This window comes from Oncorhynchus mykiss, chromosome 15 (assembly GCF_013265735.2).
Source record: "Oncorhynchus mykiss isolate Arlee chromosome 15, USDA_OmykA_1.1, whole genome shotgun sequence".
Taxonomy (NCBI): Eukaryota; Metazoa; Chordata; class Actinopteri; order Salmoniformes; family Salmonidae; genus Oncorhynchus; species Oncorhynchus mykiss.
Genome location: NC_048579.1, coordinates 42,220,215 through 42,245,174, shown reverse-complemented (window position 1 = coordinate 42,245,174; position 24,960 = coordinate 42,220,215). Strand labels below are relative to the sequence as shown.

At 41.5% G+C, this 24,960-nt stretch overlaps 1 protein-coding gene across 2 annotated transcripts in view; it reads right to left on the bottom strand.

The window, feature by feature from the left end:
- The window catches only part of LOC110490086 (beta-1,3-glucosyltransferase), a 100,723-nt gene that overhangs the window by 9,839 nt on the left and 65,924 nt on the right, over positions 1-24,960 (bottom strand). Inside the window, exons 6-13 of one of the 2 annotated variants that reach the window (XM_021563238.2) lie at positions 23,978-24,089; positions 21,991-22,127; positions 19,909-19,972; positions 10,593-10,724; positions 7,007-7,076; positions 6,093-6,206; positions 810-909; positions 239-358 (exon numbers count right to left, since the gene is read on the bottom strand). In XM_021563238.2, coding sequence (XP_021418913.2) covers positions 239-358; positions 810-909; positions 6,093-6,206; positions 7,007-7,076; positions 10,593-10,724; positions 19,909-19,972; positions 21,991-22,127; positions 23,978-24,089 — 849 coding nt within the window. The remainder of the gene's footprint in view (positions 1-238; positions 359-809; positions 910-6,092; positions 6,207-7,006; positions 7,077-10,592; positions 10,725-19,908; positions 19,973-21,990; positions 22,128-23,977; positions 24,090-24,960) is intronic. The other variant, XM_021563239.2, reaches the window with a different exon arrangement.

Below are 24,960 nucleotides of genomic sequence, written 5' to 3'. Positions count from 1 at the left end.
GTTGGGGGTCCTCGAAGATCGTAGTTGAAAACCACTGCTCTATAAAGATGGGTTCTGTTTCAATTAACATAAAATTCTGCATCCAAAATGTCTGTGTCAGAGATGTTAGCTGAGTCCCAAAAGGCACCCTATTCCCTACAGAGGATTAATACAGCATTTTTAACCAGGGCCATCAAAAGTACTGCACTATGTAGGGAATAGGGTGCCATTTGGGATGTAGAAGCTGTAAGTGACTCACCCCCCTCCTCCGGTGATGTAGCTGTAGCCTCCCTGGCCCAGCCCGTAGCCGTACCTCTCCCCTAGACACACCGGTTCAGAGGGGTTGTAACAGCTCAACAGCATCTGCAGTCTGGGCAGGCTGGGGAGGGCATACACTCACACTCATCAGGTACACATGCATGTACAAACAAACACGTGTGCATGCATGCACCATTCACGCATGCACACACACACACATATATTCTCTCTCATCACACAATACACACACACTGGTACAACAGGTAGGATATTCCTCATCAAAACCCCCCACTTAAATTTTGACTCCGCTGCTCTCTACATCTGGTAACTTAACTTCCACACTAAATAAAAAAGAATCAGTTTGCCGACTGTGCCCTCAGGAGGCAGTCTTGAAGAGTTCTTACGTTTTTTTTATTTGACAGTTTTTCACTGCATCAGGGGTTTTGGCATAAGTGAAGACACACATTTTGGAGGAACTATCACTCAGACACACCATCGGCCTTAGTGTCTGTCTGTGTGTGTGTGTACACGTGTGTGTGTGTGTGTGTGTGTGTATATACTGACAGCTTTACCTGATGAGTGTGTCATCATCCACCACCAGCAGCCAACTCGTCTTTGGCACCGCATCGCTGATATACCTCTCCAAGATGGCAAACGTCTTCCCACAATGACCTGTAGAACAACACACACAAAGTACCGTTTATTTTTCTGTATGACGCAAGATTGCATTAAAGGGCTGAATCTTAATTTGAGAACTAAAACTAGAATTTGAGATCTAGAACTAGAACCATTGACATCAATGCACAATTGAGGAAAATAATTGTGCAGGTCGATCACAATTTAGGGTTGACTGTGGGATATACAGTGCATTCGGAAAGTATTCAGACCCCTTCCGTTTTTCCACATTTTGTTAAAGTTACAGCCTTATTCTAAAATAAGTTGAATAAAACATTTTCATCAATCTACACACATTTTTGCAAATATATAAAAAATATTGGTCTGTGACAGTGGTGCGCAACTGGGTTATTTTCATTACTTTGCATAGATTCTTCATGATTCGTGACATGAACGGGGATCCCTGGACGGTTTATCTCATTGGGGATGCCTACTCGGGAGAACAGCATGACTAACTCATGTGCGATTCCCTTGGTGGCCATGGTGCGCAGGGGAATGGCTTCCGGGTACCTGGTGGCATAATCCAGAATAACCAGGATGTATTGGTGCCTTCCGTTGCTCCGTTGGTCCCACCAGGATTGTGTCACAATCGGTTTGTGTGCGTCTCATGCCCAGTCAATTTTTGTGACTCCAATCAATTTGAGTGTCTCTGTGCGTTACCTGATTCGGACATTTTCTGAAATTACAATGCAACAATATGATATGTAGGTCCTTTAAATGAAGCTTTCTGCAATATTACACATATTGCCATGGGGTGATGATACATCTTTGCAGTTTTAAAGTTAATTTCCTGCAATTCTACACATTTTGCCAAAACGTATGTCATGTTAATGAAATCGGAGTGAGAGTGACTGACAAAATCAATGGGGGCCCCTGGGCACCTGCTCTGCATGCTCGGTTGGTATTCAGCCAATGATTACTAGATACCTGGCTAGACTAACTTACCACCCAAAAATTATTAGCTGACATTTTTCTCAGTAAATTCATTGACTGACTGTCAGTGACTGACATAATGAGAACAATTACACCTTGTCTATTCTACTATTCTAACTTTCATCAGTAAGTTGAGACCCTGAGTTCTAAAAAATGTAATACAAATATTTATAATGAGGGATACCTGGAGGAAATTGGATCTCTTTTAAATAAAAATGGATGGCCTTCCCTTCAATAATTATATATTTTATTTTTTACCTGACCCTCCCTGCACGCTTGAAAAAAACAAACAAGTGACCCTGCCCTACACCAACAATAATAATTAAAACATATAGTGGATAGCAGAGAACACCATAACTCCTAGGACAGACCAGAGCCTTAGATATGCACTTTTAGAAACTGTTATTTGTCTTACAAGCATTACATGGCAACGTAGCAATTTTTTTAGCGTAGGGCTGCGGGCCAGAAGGTTGTGTGTTCTCAGAACGCAGAGGACAAGGGTAGGGTGAAAGATCTCCTTTGTACACTGAACAAAAAATATAAAAGAAACATGTCAATTGTTGGTCCAATGTTTCATGAGCTGAAATAAACGATCCCAGAAAAAGCTTATTTCTCTAATTTTGTGCACATCCCTGTTAGTGAGCATTTCTCCTTTGCCAAGATAATACATCAACCTGACAGGTGTGGCGTGTCAAGAAGCTGATTAAACGGCATGATCATTGCACACCTTGTGCTGGGGACAATAAAAGGCCACTCTAAAATGTGCAGCTTTGTCACACAACACCACAGATGTCTCAAGTTTTGAGGGAGTGTGCAATTGGCATGCCAACTGCAGCAATATCCACCAGAGCTGGTGCCAGATAATTGAATGTTCAATGCTCTACCATAAGCCACCTCCAACATCGTTTTAGAGAATTTGGAAGTACGCCCAACCAGCCTCATAATCGCAGAGCCGGGCTTCTTCACTTGCGGGATCGTCTCAGACCAGCCACCCGGAAAGCTGATAAATTCTGCACAAACTGTCAGAAACCGTTTCAGGGAAGCACATTGTGTTTATCATCCTCACCAAGGTCTAGATCTGACTGCATTTTTGTGTCTTAACTGACTTCAGTGGGCAAATGCTTAACTTCGATGGCCACTGGCACGCTGGAGAAGTGTGCTCTTCACAGATGAATCCCGGTTTCAACTGTACCAGGCAGATGGCAAATGCCGTCGTGTGGGTGAGCGGTCTGCTGATGTCAACGTTGTGAATAGAGTGCCCAATGGTGGCAGTGGGGTTATGGTGGGGCAGGCATAAGCTACAGACAATAAAAACCATTGCATTTTATCGATGGGAATTTGAAAACACAGAGATACCGTGATGAGATCCTGAGTCCAATTGTCGTGCCATTCATCTGCCACCATCATCTCATGTTTCAGCATGATAATGCACAGCCCTATGTCATAAGGATCTGTACACAATTCCTGGAAGCTGAAAATGTCCTAGTTCTTCCATGGCCTGCATGCTCACCAGACATGTCACCCATTGAGCATGTTTGGGATGCTCTGGATCGATGTGTACGACAGTGTGTTCCAGTTCCTGCCAATATCCAGCAACTTTGCACAGCCATCGAAGTGGAGTGGGGCAACATTCCACAGGCCACAATTAACACACTGATAAACTCTATGTGAAGGAGATGTGTCGTGCTACATGAGGCAAATGGTGGTCACAATAGATACTGTTTTTCTGATCCACGCCCCCAACTTATTTTTTTAAGGTACAGTGGGGCAAAAAAGTATTTAGTCAGCCACCAATTGTGCAAGTTCTCCCACTTAAAAAGATGAGGCCTGTAATTTTCATCATAGGCACACTTCAACTATGACAGACAAAATTAGATTTTTTTTCCTCCAGAAAATCACATAGTAGGATTTTTATTATAGATAATTTGATTGAAACCACAGGTGCACCTGATATTGCACATCCAGCAGAGAATCAGGGATGAGGGGTAGCATCTGGCAATGTAGAAATTTAACCTGTTGCGACTCTAGGGGCAGTATTTTCATTTTTGGAAAAAAAACGTTCCCGTTTTAAACTGGATATTTTGTCAGGAAAAGATGCTAGAATATGCATATAATTGACAGCTTTGGATAGAAAACACTAACAATTCCAAAACTGTAAAGATATTGTCTGTGAGTATAACAGAACTGATGTTGCAGGCGAAAGCCTGAGAAAAATCAAATCCGGAAGTGCCCCATATTTTGAAAGCGCTGCGTTCCAATGAGTCCCTATTGAGCTGTGAATGTGCTATCAACCAGCTTAAGCTTTCTACGTATTCCCCAAGGTGTCTACAGCATTGTGACGTAGTTTTATGCATTTATGTTGAAGAATAGCCGTAGGCGGCTACATTGCGTAAATGGTCTCCTGATGGCTCCCAGGGTGACTATCGCGTAAAATACAGAGGTAGCCATTACTCCAATCGGTCCTACTGAAAAACGAATTGTCCCGACGGATATATTATCGAATAGATATTTGAAAAACACCTTGAGGATTGATTATAAACAACGTTTGCCATGTTTCTGTCGATATTATTGAGCTAATTTGGAATATTTTTCTTAATCGATTACAAATTTCATGACTTTCCCCTAGACTAGATAAAAATTGAAAAATAATGACCCTCCCACATTTTTGTCCGGGTCCCGGTTCTGAAAATGTCTAACAGTCCCTAAGCAACCATTTATGTCGCTTATGCCTGGAGCCTGCACTGGATACCGATACCAGGTTAAGTATTACAATACTAGATACCAAAATGATAAAAATTCTAGCATTGATGTAATCGTAGACAGACTCACTGTAGGGCTCCCGAGTGGAGCAGCATCTCAGTGCTAGAGGCGTCACTATAGACCCTGGTTCGATTCCAGGTTGTATCACAACCGGCCGTGATTGGGAGTCCCATAGGGCGGCGTACAATTGCCCCAGAGTCGTCCGGGTTAGGGTTTGGCCGGGGTAGGGCGTCATTGTAAATAAGAATTTGGTCTTAACTGACTTGCCTTGTTAAATAAAAGGTTTTAAAAAATTAAAGAAATAACTGTAGATAATGGTGGCACTACTTCTGTTGTTAAAATCAGAGAAACCAATAATGAGATGGAGACATTAGACAAAAATCCTTCTGCAAAACCATAAATGAGACTCATACAAAGTAATTTTACAATTAAATCTCAACTGTTTTAAATGTAATTTGATACAAATCAGCATAAAATTGCTCATCCTAATGCCATAATATTGGGTCAAATTACATCAAAGTTCAAATAGGGTGCTACCATTTTAAGGCCAGCATCACACCCAAATATAGATTATTTTTATCTTAATCATATCACAATCAACTTTAACCATTTGAATGTGGACACAAATAAAATAGGTGTCTGGTCAAAAGTAGTACTCTATGTAGGGAATAGGGTGCCATCATCAGCCTCGGCTCTGTGGGATAGTGTGTGAAATACAGAGTGTTGGCGTCCAGATACACTCATTTACAGAAAATTACAGCACAAGCATTCCATTACACACCATTCCCTTCCCCATTGATATGTGAAATTGTCATAATTAAGATAAGATAAGAATCAGAATAGAGCAAGGTTAAAAGCTCACAACCCTATTCAAAGCTTACTTTGACCTCTTCTATCAAACTCAAGTCAATGGATGGTAATTTACTCCCAGAGCAGTGGTACTGGTTGAATCTGAGGTTTCCATTTTAATTCCTAAACTATCCTAAAATGTGGCCATTTCCACCTGATAAAACGAAATCCTGAATTAAAATGACCCATGTTGCAATCATGAAAAAACAAACAAACCTGGTCTTTGTCGTTTGACATTGAGAACCGTGGAAGAGATGAGAGCTGAAGTTTTAGTAAATGTGCAGATTCCGTATCTCAGTCACAAACAAGACACTCAATTAACAACCTCATAAGGAGTGGAAAAAAAGAGCCCCACAGCCCTTTGTTTCTTCCCAAATGTTATGATAGCAGGATCAGACAGGAAGCCAAATTATTCTTGTTTAAATAACACCACAATACAACGTGCCGTGCTTTGGTAGACTGGTATAACGTACCTTGCTGTACCTGTCGTATCAGACTCGCCATCTGCCAGAGTTAAAGGGACACTCCCAAATAAAGGTTTGTCAGACATGTCCATGTAATCTTAATAATTATGATCTAAAAGGCTAAACGGATCCTAGACTGGCACTCCTACTCTGAGATGCCCTGGACTAACTCACCTCTCTCTGTGTTGGGGACTCCTAGGTCAATGGTAGGTATGGAGGGGTCAGTGTGGTCACTGTAATACTCCAACAGAGATGCCTCTCTCTCCCACGTCTTCTTCACCACTGGGACTGGGGCAGGACAACAGGGCGACAGGTAAAACAATACAGCTCAACACTTTCACAATACAATAGTAAGTAGAATCAGGCTTCGGTACACAGAAAACGTGCAGCAATTATTAATAATGAATGTTAAACACATTTAGTCTTTTACAGAACTTTTTGAAATAAACATTTCAATAGATGTTTTTGAAGTTTTTTTCTTGTTCAATGTAAAAGAATTGGGACCTGTAAAAATAAAATAAAAACACAGAGAGAGTCAAAAGCATTAAAGGACTGGAGGCAACTGAGGGGGAAAAATAGTCAATTACAAAATACTATTTTTTCACATTCAACCCTCATGCCATAAATACATCTAATGTCCCTTTTAGTTATGTCTGTGTGTTAGTTGAGGATGACTGTAATTATAATCAGAGCAAGTAGCTGTGACCGACATGTCAGCTGGAGCTTATGTAGAATTTTCCAGATGGTTCCGAAATTCTAACGGCAAAATGTTATCCGTCTCATTAAGTTTTAATGGATTCCTGGTACTTCTGACCCAGCGTTGCTATGAAAGCTACATAACAGTCAGGCTGTCGGGGGGGGGGGGGTACCAATCCACCTCTACGCCGTGACAAAGCAAGTTTGTGACTGACATCTTGTGCTGAGAGTTAAACCAGGCCACCACAGAGTCAGTACTTTACCAGGCACACATCTCAAAGGCTAAATATGCCTTCCATCCCTTAGAAGAATAGAGCAAATGTTGACATTATGGACCCTGTCTGAGTTTAACCACCTCAGAGCTTCAGGTGAGCTTCAAATGTCTGACTCACCTCTCTCGCTATGAAACTTCTTGCAAGTTTTCACAGCAACAAAGATGTCTTCCTTCTTTACAGGCTCCCCCTGTAAGAAAAGCAGGAATATAAGAATTAGACATATTTTAGGGCCCAGAGTTTTTCCTGGGCAGGTCACATGATCAGGAATAACACTGGGCCCTAGTTATGGAACATACATCCCAAGAGGGGAGCTGTTATCATTGTTGAAGCACCACTAACTTTTTCAAATTCCCTGCCCGTGTTGAAGAGACCTTGTGAATCTGGACAAGTTCCTCCAGATGACACATGCGGTATTATTAGGTTATTATTTGAGAGTGAAATGTAAATTGACCATGTTAATTTAAGTGATCAGGTCTACTACATGTCTGTTTGTGGCTCTCAGGCTGATGCCAGAGGGAGGCCATACACCCTGCTTATAGTCTGTCCTCTGCCTCTCTGTGAGGCTCAAGGCTTTCTGCCTGTGTCTCAAATGGCACCCTATTCCCTATGTAGTACCCTACGTTTCACAAGGGCCAGTAGGAAATTGGCCAAAAGTAGTCAAATTGGCCCAAAGTAGTATACTATAAAGGGAATAGGGTGCAATTTGGGATGCAAACCTATGAGTTATCTCTGTCTTCTCGGCATATTAGAGCTCTGGCCAGGTTAGTGGGAAGATGTCGAGAAAAGGTAGGAGGGAGGAAGGGTAGGAGGGAGACTAAAAGGAGAGAGCCAGCATAGTCATAGATCAGATGGGGAGAAAGGGTAGGAGGGAGAGTAAATGGAGAGAGCAAGCATAGTCATAGATCAGATGGGGAGAAAGGGTAGGAGGGAGAAAGGTTAGGAGGGAGACTAAATGGAGAGAACAAGCATAGTCATAGATCAGATGGGGAGAAAGGGTAGGAGGGAGAGGAAATGGAGAGAGCAAGCATAGTCATAGATCAGAGGGGGAGAAAGGGTAGGAGGGGGGAAGGGTAGGAGGGAGACTAAAAGGAGAAAGCCAGCATAGACATGGATCAGAGGGGGAGAAAGAGAAGGGGGACGAAGGGTTGGAGGGAGACTAAAAGGAGAGAGCCAGCCAGAATAGTCATAGATCAGATGGGGAGAAAGGGTAGGAGGGAGGAAGGGTAGGAGGGAGACTAAAAGGAGATAACCAGCACAGTCATAGATCAGAGGGGGAGAAAGAGAAGGAGGGAGGAAGGGATGGAGGGAGACTAAAAGGAGAGAGCCAGCCAGAATAGTCATAGATCAGATGGGGAGAAAGGGTAGGAGGGAGGAAGGGTAGGAGGGAGACTAAAATGAGAGAGCCAGCCAGAATAGTCATAGATCAGATGGGGAGAAAGGAAGGGTAGGAAGGAGACTAAATGGAGAGAGCCAGCATAGTCATAGATCAGATGGGGAGGAAGGGTAGGAGGGGGAATAAAAGGAGAGAGCCAGCCAGAATAGTCATAGATCAGATGGGGAGAAAGGAAGGGTAGGAGGGAGACTAAATGGAGAGAGCCAGCATAGTCATAGATCAGAGGGGGAAGAAAGAGAAGGAGGGAGAAAGGGTAGGAGGGAGACGAAAATGAGAGCGCCAGCATAGTCATAGATCAGCAGGGGAGAAAGGGTAGGAGGGAGACTAAAAGGAGAGAGCCAGCCAGCATTGTCATAGATCAGATGGGGAGAAAGGGTAGGAGGAAGACTAAAAGGAGAGAACCAGCATAATCATAGATCAGAGGGGGAGAAAGAGAAGGAGGGAGGACGGGTAGGAGGGGGAATAAAAGGAGAGAACCAACATAGTCATAGATCAGGGGGGGAAGAAGGGTAGGAGGGAGGAAGGGTAGGAAGGAGACTAAAAGGAGAGAGCCAGCATAGTCATAGATCAGGGGGGGAGGAAGGGTAGGAGGGCAACTAAAAGGAGTTAACCAGCATAGTCATAGATCAGCAAGGGAGAAAGGGTAGAAGGGGGAAAAAAGGGTAGGAGGGAGACTAAATGGAGAGAGCCAGCAAAGTCATATATCAGAGGGGGAGAAAGAGAAGGAGGGAGGAAGGGTAGGAGGGAGGAAGGGTAGGAGGGAGACGAAAATGAGAGAGCCAGCCAGCATTGTCATATATCAGAGGGGGAGAAAGGGTAGGAGGGAGGAAGGGTAGGAGGGGGACTAAAAGGAGAGTGCCAGCATAGTCATAGATAAGAGGGGGAGAAAGGGTTTGGAGGGAGTACGAAAATGTATGCACTCTGGAATTAACTTTAATCAAATCGCATTTTAATGGGAAAAAACATGAATCGCTACATAATTTAGTAATTTTATGTCAAAACACATATCAAATTAGATTTTGCTTTACTACAATGTGAAAACAATTTAAACTGAGCCATGTTGGTTTAAAAAGCTGACTCTTCCAAATTAAAATGGATCACTTTTTTTTTTGAGCACTCACTCTGGTTAAGAGTGTCTGCTAAATGACTAAAATGTCATTTCAATGTATTAAAGTTAGAGAGGAATGGTAGGAGGGAGGAAGGGTAGAAGAAAGACTAAAAGGAGAGAGCTAGGATAGCCCTGGATCTCTCTCCCTTAGGGGAATGAGAGAGGAGAAAGAGTAAAAGGAGAGAGGGCACCTTGTTCTCTCTGAGCACTTTATGGAATATTCAGACCAGGCTGAAGAAAGGCAACACTTCCAGGGGTACAAGGCAGACACAATGAAAGGCATCAAGAACAGAGGGAATATATTAAGCGCATCTGAGCGCAAACTAATAGGCCAGAGCTCAACACAGTGGTTTGTGTTGGGTGGGCAGCGGCGGTCCTCAATGGCCATGTTGGCATCACATTTTTCAGCTCAACACAGTGGTTTGTGTTGGGTGGGCAGCGGCCGTCCTCAATGGCCATGTTGGCATCACATTTTTCAGCTCAACACAGTGGTTTGTGTTGGGTGGGCAGCGGCGGTCCTCAATGGCCATGTTGCTGGCATCACATTTTTCAGCTCAACACAGTGGTTTGTGTTGGGTGGGCAGCGGCGGTCCTCATTGGCCATGTTGCTGGCATCACATTTTTCAGCTCAACACTCCACACCTGATTCAAATGAACTAATAACTACTTTTTATTTCAGCCCACAATTGGATTCATCAGGTGTACTGCTGTGGGGCTGGAGAAAAGGTATGACACCAACACGGCTCGAGGGTTGCAGCTGCCCGCCGATGTGAGACGGAATTCCAGTATAGAGGCTGTAGCCTGCTGAAGAGTGTCTCACCCAGGAATGTAAAGTACTGGAAGAGGATTTGACGGTTGTTTAAAATATCGCTTGAGGGAGAAAAAAGATTTGAGCAATAAGGTCATCCTGAGATTCCTCTCCAACTTTCTGATAGTTTGCATGCATGAAGACTGACACAATCATTGTTCCTGGGGGGTGGAGCAGACTTGGGTCCAAAGCATGTATCCTTTCCCCCCAAAATACTTGGATTTAGTGGGTGGGGTTGGCACTTTTGGGACTATTCCATTGGTGCAATTCCATTTAAACCCCAATCAAGTGCACCAAGTAAGTAAGCTGAAACAAAAAAAGTACTATTATTTCGACCTAGATCTATGGTGAAGAATAGACCTGTGATGTACAGTATGCACAACTTGGTACCTACACACAGAGGAGCAGGTCTCCTGAGCGTGGTAGCACAGTGTTGGGCAGTGGGAGAGTGTTCTGGCTCAGTACACAGCTCTGGGACTGCCGTCAGACGAGGCCCTTGGCCATTCTCCCAGATATACAGAGCTACCTGCAACAACATGGGAAGATACTGTTACTGTTTTTTTCAGCTGCTCATGCAAACACATTTTCTTCTAGAAGCAAGCCAAAGTCGGTAGCTGAAGTCGACGCCCCTTCATCGGTGATTGGTCAACAGTAGGGATTCTTCAATGATGTGTTTGTTGTCATTCAACGAGAGACAAATGTTTCATGCAAAAACAATTCACTTGAAAAACACTCCACCAAACGTCTTAATGTAAAATTGCGCGACTAAGATCTTCTCGACAAAATGTCAAAATTATGACAGATTTCTTGAGTCAGAATTAATCTAAGTTGACTATTTTGAGGAAGTGGCTACGGCGTCTCAAGGTGGACAAACAGTACTATTGCAGCCTTTTCTTGTTTTTCATGCAAAGGTGGTATGTGAGACGCCAGCCATACCGAAGCATGCAGAAGGCTTTACGGTCACATTGGAAATGACTGTATAAAATACTAATACAACAAAATATTTTGTTTAACAAGAAATATATATTTTTTAAAAGATGTCAAAATTATTTGCACCCTTCTGTTCAATACTTTGTGCACCCTCCAGTTGTGAGGATAATGGCACTTAGCCTTATTCTATAATGTTTTATGAGATTGTAAGAACACACTATTGCTCTATACAGAAACCTTCCTGATCCTTGATATCCTTCGGTCTGCGTTTATGGACTGCCCTCCGCAATTCAAACCACAGGTTTTTAATGGTGTTCAAGTCCAGAGACTGTCCAAAATGTAGATTTTGTGGTCAATTACCCATTTCTTTGTGGATTTTGATGTGTGCCTGGGGTCATTGTCTTAATGGAAGTTTCATTTGCGACCAAGTTTCAGCCTCCTGACAGAGGCAACCAGGTTTTTGGCTAAAATGTTCTACTACTACTAGAGTTCATGAGGTCGTTAACCTTAAAAAAGGGCCCCAGGACCAGTGGAAGCAAAACAGCCCCAATAACATCAAAGATCAACCACCATATTTTACAGTATGTATTAGGTTATTTTCCGCACATGCATCCTTCTTTGCACCCCCCCCCCCCCAATCTTCTTCACTGTGCGTGGGGACAAGATGTGTTCTCTACCAGGCAAGTGTACCACTGTTCCAGTGGTTTTAAACTACTTCAAACCCAAATAGTGGTAGGTGGTATATTTGGTTTTTCAGTTGTTTTCATGTCCTCATTGCCTGATTTATGAAAGTCAACAACCATTTGTCTCTTTTCATTTGTGAGTTCTTTGGATTTTACATACGTGTTACCTCTTCTTTTTTTTTTATCCCCCAGTGAAACAGGAAGCCATGAAATGCCACAATACAGTTCTGTAAATTGAGATGAATTAAAAGGTCCTGCACAGCCAAAATCATGTTTTGCTTCTACATTGATAAAGTTTGATCATAAAGTTACTGGTCGCCTCCCCCATGTCAAACACTTGAATTCAGGTGGGATTATTAAAAGGAATTTTGTGACATCACAAAATCTCTCATTTTAATACACCAGTGGTAATATCTTATTCTCTTACCTAATTTAAATTATTACCACATTGTAACCAACATCGCAGAAGGCGTGTTCGCAGAGAGGTGTGGTTTACATAGCTAAGTAGCTAGTCTACTGGTGCCAAAATGTAACTTCAGGGTGTCAGCGAATATAATTAGAGGTTTTGTGTGCGCTTTGGGGACCTTTAACAGAATGTGACTGGCAGAACGTTTGTTGTATGTGGAAGGTGAGGGCTGCAGTAGATATCTCAGATAGGGGGGAGTGAGGCCTAAGAGGGTTTTATAAATAAGCATCAACCAGTGGGTCTTGCGCTGGGTACACAAAGATGGCTAGTTTACTGGGGATTATAGAGTGCAGTGATGTGTCCTACCGGTGATCTATAAATTACATCTCCGTAACCTAGCATAGTCTAGATTTACCCTTAGCCTGCAGCTTCGATCTGTGCTGAGAGTATGTCTAAAAAAATAGCAGTACAACATTTCTTAGAGTCAAGGGCAGTGGCGATATCATTAAGGTTGCAGTGACACATCCATAACCTGAGCAGAAACCAGATTGCATACCAGAGAGAACACTATAGACATCAAGGAAGACAGTCAGGTGATTATTGACAAGTTTTTCCGGCAGGGCAGGATAGAAATGGCCTATAACAGTTAGGATCAGCTTGATCTCGCCCTTTAAATAAAGGCTGCCTTCCAAGCATTGGGAACATCCCCAGGGAGAAGAGACAGGTTAAAAAATTAAGAGATAGGCTTAGCGATGATAGGGGCTGCAACATTAAAGAAGGAAGGATCTAAACCATCTGACCAGATGTTTTTTTAGGGTCAAGTTTAAGGAGCTCTTTTAGCACCTCAGACTCAGTGACCGCTTGCAGGGAAAAGCTGGGGGAAAAGATGGAACGGCACTAGGCCTAGTGGCATTAGAAGGGCTGGGAGATGAAGCTTTGGACGGGCAAAGAGGCATTGCTGAGTCAAATAGGAATCTTGACTTAATGAAGTGGTTATTAAAGAGCTCAGCCATTAAACAGGGGACATGGGTTGGGAACCCCGTGAGGTGAGATGGCAATAACAGGGGACATGGGTTGGGAACCCTGTGAGGTGAGATGGCAATAACAGGGGACATGGGTTGGGAACCCTGTGAGGTGAGATGGAAGGCGTGCATGGTGAGACTTTTGGAATTGACTGTTGGATACGCCAGTTGCCAGCAAAAGTTTTTTAATGGGATCTCTCCATACGTGGCGTGGGATTCTGAAATATCTGACCTTTTCCAACAGTCTGACTTTAAACATCTGTACGAAAACTAAATTAAGGGAGACATAAACAATATTAAAAAAACAACTGAAGATGTCATATGAAAAGGAATGGGTGGAGGACATTAATCATTAACCTAAATTGAGAATCTTTTATTTGATTAAGAACTATTTCATGTGTGAGGGATATGCTATGTACAGCCTACTAACTAGCAGGAGATCCCTATGTGCACAGGTAAGATAAAGGATTATTGCCCCTGTGTATTGAAACAGGACGGTATTGTGATGAAATGGAAGAGGAGAGACTTTGTAACTACTGTTACCTTGAAGAGGTAGAGAATGAAATTCACTCAATACTCTATTGCACTTTTTTTTACCACGATTTACATGAGTGAAAAGCCAGGTATACCATGACATTTTGTGGCTGAGTGATGAAGAAAAAGTGAAATGTATTTTTGTCCATTCTTATATTCACGTTTGCTGAATTTTTAGATAATGCTTGGAATAAGAGAAAAATGGCAACCTATAATGAAATTACATATTTAGTTCTAGACGTAGAGAACCAGTCAAAAGTTTGGATACACCTCCTCATTCTATGGTTTTTTCATTATTTAAACACTATGATATAACACACATTGGATCACGTAGTAACATTGCACACTTGTCATTCTCTCAACCAGCTTCATTTGGAATGCTTTTCAACAGTCTTCAAGGAGTTCCCACATTTGCTGAGCAGTTGTTGGCTGCTTTTCCTTCACTCAACTCATCCCAAACCATCTCAATTGGGTTGAGGTCAGGTGATTGTGGAGGCCAGGTCATCTGATGCAGCACTCCATCACTCCTTTGTCAAATAGCCCTTTTGGGTCACTGTCCTGTTGAAAAACAAATGATGGGTTGGCATATCGCTGCAGAATGATGTGGTAGTCATGAAGCAAGTCGCTTCTCCTTATGTGTGTCCTTTAGTAGTGGTTTCTTTGCAGCAATTCGACCATGAAGGCCTGATTCACGCAGTCTCCTCTAAAAACATTTGATGTTGAGATGTGTCTGTTACTTAAACTCTGTGAAGCATTTATTTGGGCTGCAATTTTTGAGGCTGGCAACTAATGAACTTATCCTCTGCAGCATAGGTAACTCTGGGTCTTCCATTCCTGTGGTGGTCTTGGGGAGAGTTCTCTTTTCTTTGTGAAGGGCAGGGCGCCCTGGAATGGGTTCGCCCCAAGAGAACAATAGAACAATATATGTAAGGAGGTATGTAAGGGAAGTCGGCAAGTCAGATCCGTAACTTCGGGATAAGGATTGGCTCCAAGGGCTGGGTCGGTCGGTCTGGGGTGCGAAGCAGGGCTCGAGCCGCGGCTGGGGGAGCAGTTGTCTAGCTGTGAAACAGTTCATTCAGCCTCATTTACTGCCTTTTAAAAAAACATAGCTGATATGGCTGACTTGTTTAAACAAATGTGATTTCTACTGAGATGTACAAACTATACAAACTATGGTAAAAGGGGACGACAAGCGTAGGGTGTTGGAGGCTATTTTGTAAATGACATCGCCAAAGTCGAGGATCGGTACGATGGTCAGTTTTACTAGGGTATGTTTGGCAGCATGAGTGAAGGATGCTTTGTTGAGAAATAGGAAGCTGATTCTTGATTTAATTTGGGATTGGAGATGCTTAATGTGAGTCTGGAAGGAGAGTTTAAAGTCTAACCAGACACCTAGGTATTTGTAGTTGTCCACATATTTTAAGTCATATTTTAGTTTCACTTGCATTTAAGAGCAGTTGGAGGCCATGGAAGGAGAGTTGTATGGCATTGAAGCTCGTCTGGAGGTTAGTTAACACAGGGCCAACGAAGGGCCAGAAGTATACAGAATGGTGTCGTCTGCGTAGAGGTGGATCAGAGAATCACCAGCAGAATCACCAGAGCGACATCATTGATGTATACAGAGAAAAGAGTCGGCCCAAGAATTGAACCCTGTGGTACCCCCATAGAGACTGCCAGAGGTCCGGACAACAGGCCCTCCAATTTCACACACTGAACTCTATCAGAGAAGTAGTTGGTAAACCAGCCTTGGTTTCTCAAATGAGAGGCAGTTGGGTCTGCTAATAAGAATGTGGTGAATGACAAAGTCAAAAGCCTTGGCCAGGTCGATGAATACGGCTGCACAGTAATGTCTCTTGTCGATGGCGGTTATGAAATTTATTTAGGACCTTGAGCATGGCTTACAACAAGAGCAAACAAGAGCAAACATTTAGCTACCAAAATAAAAGTGTCTTTCAAGCTCAATGCCAATATTTATACCAAGTCATTATCTGCTGTTAGCTAGCTACTGTTTAGGAAGGCTAGCCTTTCAAGAAAGCTAAAGTTAGCTAAGCTTGATACCAATTCTGTTTTTGAAATTAAAGATAAATGACGTACTCTGAATTGTTTTATTTTCATGGAGTAATGGTGACTAACCCCACTGTAGCGACTGTGTTGGTATCACAATCTGGGGTGTTAACTACGTTGCTATACAAGCGTTAATTGACATGGTAATAGCCCGATAGTAATTGCTGAAATGTTGAAAAAAAACGGACCCCTCTGACACTGTACGTTAAATTATGACGTAACGTACTGCACACATTATGCAACTCATTCTGTGTCAGACAGCCTCTTTCCACCGGGTGTAGCGCTTCTCTCGCAGTTTAAAAACAAGAAAGGGACAGGGTAAGGGGGATACCTAATCAATTGTACAACTGAATGCATTCATTTTTTGCAGCATCATGACTCTCAAAAGCTGTTGTTTACTTCTGAAGATAACTTTAGCGCCACCCTAAAAATCTGATTCAAATTCGACACAAACCTTCAAATAGGTATGTAATGACACATTATACACATTCTTTATAGTGTTTTATTTACATTTTAGGAGGTGATAAATTGGATAGATCGGGTAAAAAAAAAAGCTTTTTCCTCACTTCCCCACCCGCCATTTTTAAAAAGACCCGACGGAACTCATTGCCTCCTTCAATCATGCAGAGACGGGCAGCATGAAGGTCTCGTCTTTGATTTTGCTGAAAAGGGGAGAAATTGTGATTTACCATGGTATTCATATTACAGTTGACCTAAAAGTATTACGTTTTCTGGGCGCTAAAATAAGGTAAATTGTACGGAATAGTGCGATGTACAAAAGTGCGTTAGTTTCCGCTAACATTAGTTCACTAATGCTTAACAAGTTGTCATGGCAGATTATTTAGTCAATGGTAAATGTGTGATTTGTACCAACTTTACAATAAGTCTCAAAGAAACGTAGCTAATTAAAATTAAGAAATTATACATATAGCACACAAAAGCTATTTTTAAACAAGAATAAAGATAATATCTCTCAATAACATGAACTAGCATAACTACAAATAATGTATGAATAAAAAAACTAACATACTGTTAATATTAATTAAGCCTTTACTAACATGAAACTGTCCCAACAGACCATTTTATAAATGAATAGTTTAGATGCTGGGACTAAAGGTTATATATTAACTAACATGAAATATCAGCTTTATAAATCATTTATTCATGCATTTTTGATGGCTTAGTAAACATACATACAAATAATTAATACTTCGAAGATATATAAATTAATGATTTATTCTGCTTAACTAATGCATTAACTAATGTTAATATATCCTTATTGTAAAGTATTATTCCCTGTCTTTCATATCTGAGGCTGTATCCATGAGGCAGAGAAATGTGACAGGCAATGTGAGTCCAGACAGTTGGAAGAAAAACCCAGCCGAGAGAAGGATTGAGAGAGTGGGAGGGAGAGAGAAAGTCATACAGTGAGTGCTATTCTATTTCTCCCCTGAATGAAGGACGGAAGATGCTCTGAGATGAGGCTTAAAAAAAAGAAAGAAGGAAGAAGAAAAAGAAAGAAGGTTTAAGTTACAAGACCAGAATGTCCCTCAGACAACAATGTGACAGCCAGCTGGGCTTAAGGAGGAGGTAGCTGGAAACTGCTTCTAATGGGCTATTGTCGGATGTAATGAGTTTGTGACACCAGGTTATATTTAAATTATAGCATCTACTAGGCTTAAGACAATGTTCGTGTATAGAATCTCCTGTCAACAACAGCAGGAAAGGACAGGGGACAGCAGAGAAGGATAATACAAGTTGAAGAATATCGAGTTTATGACACTGCACATTCATCCAATTGGCGACAGATTTTCATGAGAACATTCTAGAATTCTCATAAAGAAACACACCAGTGGTGTGTTTCCACCAATTGGACTTGTTGCAGGCAAAAACCATGGCGTGATGATTTAGTGTGCACACAATGTACATTGAACAAAAATATAAATGCAACATGTAAATTGTTGGTCCCATGTTTCCTGAGCTGAAATAAAAGATCCCAGAAACCTTCCATATGCACAAAAGCTTATTTCTCTCAAATGTTGCACACACATTTGTTTATATCCCTGTCAGTGAGCATTTCTCCTTTGCCAAAATAATTCATCCACCTGACAGGTGTGGCATTTCAAGAAGCTGATTAAACAGCATGGTCATTACACAGGTGCATCTTGTGCTGGGGACAAAAAAAAAGGCCACTCTATGCAGTTTTATCACACAACACAAATGTCTCAAGTTTTGAGGGAGCATGCAATTGGTATGCTGACGGCAGGAATGTCCACCAGAGATGTTGTCAGAGAATGGAAATTTGAATACACAGAGATACCGTGACAAGATCCTGAGGCCAATTGTCGTGCCATTCATCCGCCATCATCCCCTCAAGTTTCCGCATGATAATGCACAGCTCCAAGTCACAAGGATCTGTACACAATTCCTGGAAGCTGAAAATGTCCCAGTTCTTCCATGGCCTGCATACTCCATAGATATGTCACCCATTGAGCATGTTTGGGATGCTCTGGATCGACGTGTACAGCAGCATGTTCCAGCTCCTGCGAATATGCAGCAACTTTGCACAGCCATTGATGAGGAGTGGAACAACATTCCACAGGCGTCACGACTTCCACCGAAGGTGGCTCCTCTTCCTGTTCGGCCGGCGCTCGGCGGTCGTCGTCACCGGTCTATTAGCTGCTGTTGGTTAATGTTCACCGGTTTCTTGTTTGGGGTTTGTTTCAGGGCTATTTAAGCCTTCTATGCCCGCCTGCGTTTGTGCGGGTTTGTTCTCTGTTCTGTTTGTGGATGGTTGTGTTTGGTTATTTTTTGGAATGTTTGGTGTCCTGTTTGGGTCAGTCATTATTTTCGCCTGTTGTTTTTGGTGTGACCTTACTTACCAGAATAAATACTTGACAACAGGCCACAAACAACAGCCTGATCAACTCTATGCGAAGGAAATGTGTCTTGCTGCATGTGGGAAATGGTGGTCACACCAGATACTGACTGCTTTTCTGATCCACGCCCCTACCTTTTTTTAAGGTATATGTGACGAACAGATGCATATCTGTATTCCCAGTCATGTGAAATCCATAGATAAGGGCCTAATTAATTTATTACAATTGACTGATCTCCTTTTAGGAACTGTTACTAAGTAAAATCTTTGAAATTGTTGCATGCTGCGTTTATATTTTTGTTCAGTATACTTTTACCACTTAAATTTTCATGTACCGAATACAAATCTAAAGTTCAATGTGTTTCCATCGCATTTTCAACTGTACCGATAGTTTTGTCACAAAAACTGTTCCATTAAATAGTAAATGTGCATACTCTGATCTTGGCATCTGCACTCTAGCCAACAGCTCTCAGATACAGTGCCGGAAGGCTAGTCTACATGATGACATTATTATGGATAAGAGCAAGGATATTTGTATTTGTCAAATAGCAGTCAAGCATCATGTCACCAGAATAAGACCCTCAATATTTTTTGGGCAAGAGCATCAAGATCACTGTGCGCTTTCACCACCCTGTGAAGTTCATCATAACTTATTTAATCTATAGCCTAATAGACTGAATGGTTTCCTGATTCGTAGTGGGAGGACCGCACACCATATCATTGCGTGACTTCAAGTTTATCTCAATATGCTATTATTTCAATATTTGCGCATAAAAAGGCGTTTCCACCACCATTGCACACATAATTAATCTTAGACACAAAAAGATCCTACCATGTTGAATGAAAAAATTATTTGTCTGCATTTATCAAATTGTACCGAAACGTCCTGTTTCCAACAGATCTGTCATGATTAGTTTTATACGGTACGACTTTAAGTGCATATAAAACTGTGGATAGAAACGTGGTTAGTGACACACATTATGATCCGATAACAACATCTGCTTTACTCCATGCCATCATAAACTGTAGCCAAAATATTAAACTAATCATTTAAATTACTCTTTAATTAAAAGCATTTTCAGTAGAACCAAGCATTTCGCTACACCCGCAATAACATCTGCTACATATGGGTACGTGACCAATAACATTTTATTTGAACTCTTAACAATAATGCGGTCGTATATAAATCTTACCTCATGCTTCAGATCGATAGTGAAGTCAGACTTGAGTGGATCATCTCTCACTTTGTTTGCGAGCCTGGAACATCAAATCACTGTCTATTAGAATGTGCATTTAGAATTGAATAAAATATGATTATTTTCCCTAGACCACTAGGAATGTAACAATGATTGATGATATAATGAAAAAAACATTATATTGTCCAGCAGAGAACATCATTGCTGATATGTGGTTGCTATTCAGGTTTCTAAAGACCACTAGGGAAGAAACATGATCTATGTTAGCAGTGAATACTATAGGTCAGGTATTCCTAAACTATACCCCCCAGGGGTACGCGCAATGCCGTCGGGGGTACGCCAAATAAAAATGTGATTCACGTAAAAAAAATATATTACAACACCTACTATTTGAAGGGTTTTTCTTTATTTTTACTATTTTCTACATTATTGAATATTAGTGAAGACATCAAACCTATGAAATAACACATATGGAATCATGTAATAACCAAAAAAGTGTTAAACAAATCAAAATATATTTTATATTTGAGATTCTGCAAATAGCCACCCTTTGCCTTGATGACAGCTTTGCACACTCTTGGCATTCTCTCAACCAGCTTCACCTGGAATGCTTTTCCAACAGTCTTAAAGGAGTTCCCACATACGCTGAGCATTTATTGACTGATTTTCCTTCACTCTGCAGCCCAACTCATACCAAAACATCTCAATTTGGTTGTGGAGGCCAGGTCATCTGATGTAGCACTCAATCACTCTCCTTCTTGATAAAATAGCAATTACTCAGCATGGAGGTGTGTTAAGTCATTGTCCTGTTGAAAAACAAATGATAGTTTCACTAAGCCCAAACCAGACGGGATGGGGTATCACTGCAGAATGCTGTGTTAGTCATGCTGGTTAAGTGTGCCTTGAATTCTAAATAAATCACTGACAGTGTCACCAGCAAAGCACCCCCACACCATAACACCTCCTCCTCCATGCTTCACGGTGGGAACCACACATGCAGAGATCATCCGTTCAGCCAAACCGCGTCTCACAAAGACACTGCGGTTGGAACAAAAAATCTCCAATTTGGACGAAAGGACCAATTTCCTCCGGTCTAATGTCCATTGCTGGTGTTTCTTGGCTCAAGCAAGTCTCTTCTTCTTATGGTGTCCTTTAGTAGTGGTTTCTTTGCAGCACTTCGACCATGAAGGCCTGATTCACACAGTCTCCTCTGAATAGGTGATGTTGAGATGTGTCTGTTACTTGAACTCTGAAGCATTTATTTGGGCTGCAATTTCTGAGGTGCAGTTAACTCTAATGAACTTATCCTCTGCAGCAGAGGTAACTCTGGGTCTCCCATTCCTGTGGCGGCCCTCATGAGAGCCAGTTTCATCATAGCCCTTGATGGTTTTTGCACTTGAAGAAACTTTAAAAGTTCTTTACATTTTCCAGATTAACTGACCTTCATGTCTTAAAGTAATGATGGACTGTCATTTCTCTTTGCTTATTTGAGCTGTTCTTGGCATAATATGGACTCAGTCTTTTACCAGATAGTGCTATCTTCTGTATACCCCCCTATCTTGTCACAACACAACTGATTGGCTCAAACGCATTGACAAGGAAAGAAATTCCAAGGTAGGGTTAAAGGATGGTAGAGGGAGACTAGTGTTTAAAGGAGGGTAGATGGAGACTAGTGTTTAAAGGAGGGTAGATGGCAGCGTTGAACCCTAGTCTCCATCTGTAATTCAAACAACAACAAAATGGCCACTGCCACTTTTTGGTAAACAGCTGAGCGATGTGCCTGAAGAAATGTAATCACTCTCTCACGTATAGTTCTAACTATGTTTTAAAGCTATGACGTGTTTGTTTTCAATTGACATTGTTTACAAACAATGGAGTAAAACAAGCTTATATTTTGGGTTCTGATTGGATAAGACAGTTGAATGAGGCATTCATAAGTTATAGTTTCCAAGAAGAAATAGCTATATAGTTAATTTAGAAGTCGAAAAATGTATGTACAAATCACAGATTGCAACTATAAAGAAAGGTAGATGGAGACAACAAAAGTTAAATGAAGTTAGATATAGATTAGGACCTGACCTGTCAAGCAGGGGGATGCTAAGGGCCCAGGCAGCAGAGAAGTCTGGGTATTTAAAGATGGAGGGGTTCTCTGCAAAGGCGTAGTGGTGGATGATGGTCGACTCCTCGTCATGGAGAGGTTTACCCAGGAACCACTCCTGAGGGATGGATGTGACATCATCAGCATCATGATGACATAGCTGCTAACGCGCCACACATCTGGGCTGTATTCATTGAGATTAAGAATTATAAACGTTGCAGAAATAAATGTAATAAAAAGAGCAAGCTTTATTCCCAATTCGACATGACAGGCAAATGTACGTACGTCTTTGTTAAAAAAAACTACTGCTTCCATGCATACACTTCTTTTAATCTGATAAACGGAAGCATACAGTATCTCTGAGGGGAGTCTACCAGTTATATTAGTAGTAGTTGTTTTTAAAGTACCCAAAACTATTTTCAGACTTTATTTGACCATGGTAAAGATGGTCCCTGCGTTAATACTGAATCGAATTCACCCAAAATTGAAGTCACACATACAGTGTGTATACAAAGTGAGTCATAAGGCCACCTACATCCTCTCCTCATCCCTGATACAGTGCTCGGAGCAATGTGTGTACCCCGCACAATGACACCGCCTGTATATAGCCTCATTATTTTAATTTTAGTGTACATTTTTTTCATCTTTTTTTTTAAACTTTAGTTTATTTAGTAAATGTTTTCTTAAAACTGCATTGTTGGTTAAGGGCTTGTCAGTAAGCATTTCAGGGTAAGGTCCACACCTGTTTTATTTGTCGCATGTGACAAACTACAATTTGATTTGATTTGTGTGATGAGATAATAATGAATTCTATTTCCCACTTGGAATTGGGATCCCTTACAGGTTCCAGGCTGTCCCGGCTAGCAGATGGAAGGTTCACTTAATAATTATGCATCGTTTTTCAGAGTGAGAATAACTTGGACCTCGGTTCTCTGTTTAGGTCTGGTGTACCACCGGGAGGTGGAATTAGTTTGATGGTGTTCATTGGACGGTGTCGGGATGTACTAATCAGGATGGCCGTTGGATGATTTTTGTCTCTTTCTCATGCTTTGGTTTAAAGCCTGTTTCAACTGTCGAGGCTTATCAAAATACAAATCTTAGTAACAAAAACATCATTTGTGAATTCCCAAGATTACACATTTTATGTTTGACAGTAGGAGAGTAATTTGAAAATCTTATAAAACCTACACAAATTATTGATGGTAACAAACTCCAGAAAGTTTAAGCATTCACTTTGCTGCAGTCAATAGGATGTTACTTTGAAAAAAATGAGGCAACACTATCAACTGTCGTTATCTGGTTTTATCCTCACAATCCACTTATTAAAAACAAAAATTGATATTAACTCAATAACACTGTGGAGGACAAAACCTGTTCTATTGGCCTTCTGTTTCTGGTTTAAAACAAGTCGCTAATCAACCGGCAACACCTGGATCCTGAACCTCAGGGAGAGAGCAGCTCTGGAGACGAGCGCGGAGTAAAATTGTTAATATCACCTTAATAAGACACAAAACACTCCCTGCATCTGTGCTGCTGCTAAAAAACAATCATAACATCATTATTATCAATGGGCCTCCGGTGAGCCGGGCGGCTAAAGCTGCTCATACTGTGTTTGTAAAAGAGTCCATTGTTAATCCCAGACTCTAGTCACTGCGGTTGGCTAGGGTCTGAGTTTCCGAGACTAGGTCCAGCCCACTGACTCTATTACAGCAGCTGAGACAGACGGCTAGTGCTCAGTCATTGGCCAAGGAGAAGTGATGTACTGTGATTAAGGTACCAAGTAAAGGTAATTTGGGCCAAAATGTTAGTATGAGATCCATTAGACACTCTGTGGCACATACAAGAATGCCAGTGTACTGGAGTTTAGGCTTCACATCTAAAGAGTGAGAGAGAGACAGACAGACACACACAGAGTGGTCATTAAGTAGAGATATAATTATTACAATCCTAAATCTGTGGGTCACTTACTTTTCTCCTGTCAAACTTCCTGAGGGCCTGGAGCAGCTTGGTCACCTTGACGTTAGTTTCCTCTTCCAGAAACACCAACCAGGATGAGTTCTTCCCAAACAACGAGGAGAGGCTAAGGAGGCAGAAACATCGTCAGGGTCGCCAGACCTTTACACAGCTTATTGAACCAGTGGATACATTCATGATATGACCTATTTGTTTTGATCTTGTAGCAAAAGGCCAGCCTCGTCCTAGATCTGTTTGTGCTCTTGCCTACTCCATCATTGTTGTCATTGTTTGGCATGAAAATTCAATAAGGAGTTAGCAAGAGAGCCAAAACAGACTGGCACCCAGGCTAGCAAAAGGTCGAACAGGGCATAAGGTGACAGCTATAGGTCATATGGTATCATATGGTAGGTAAGGTTATACAATAGGAGAAACAGTCATTCAAACTAATTAACTATTGTGTTTAGACCTTGTAGTATATCATGCTGCACAAAGTAAACACAACTTTCATAGAACCTCAAATATTGCTACAAGGTTATTTGCGAAAAAATGGTTAGTAAAGTTAGCAATTATTTCCCCCTCTTTTTTTACCTGACCCTATCAGATGGAGACAGCCATACGCTTTTCAACAACGGATTTGATAAAAATGTCATATTTAAATGACAACCAATGTAATTTGCTAACGAAGCCTCATATTGCAGAAGCCATTTGACAAACATTTGAGTGCTGAAAGAGACGAGTAGATCAGGAACAGGCGTACCTCTCGATGGTCAGCGTGCGAAGCTGCACACAGCGTGCAATTTAAAATGGGCTACAGATATTGCCTGGGGTTATTCGGCATGCAAAATGACTTGCAGATCAATGACTGTCAACATAATTACATTCTTAGTTTGACACTGAAGGAGAGGACACAGTTGTCACAAAATATGAGCGATATTTTCAGAAGGTAAAAATAAAGTAATTTGAGCCAACAAAAAAAAAAAGAGCAGCCGATTCGT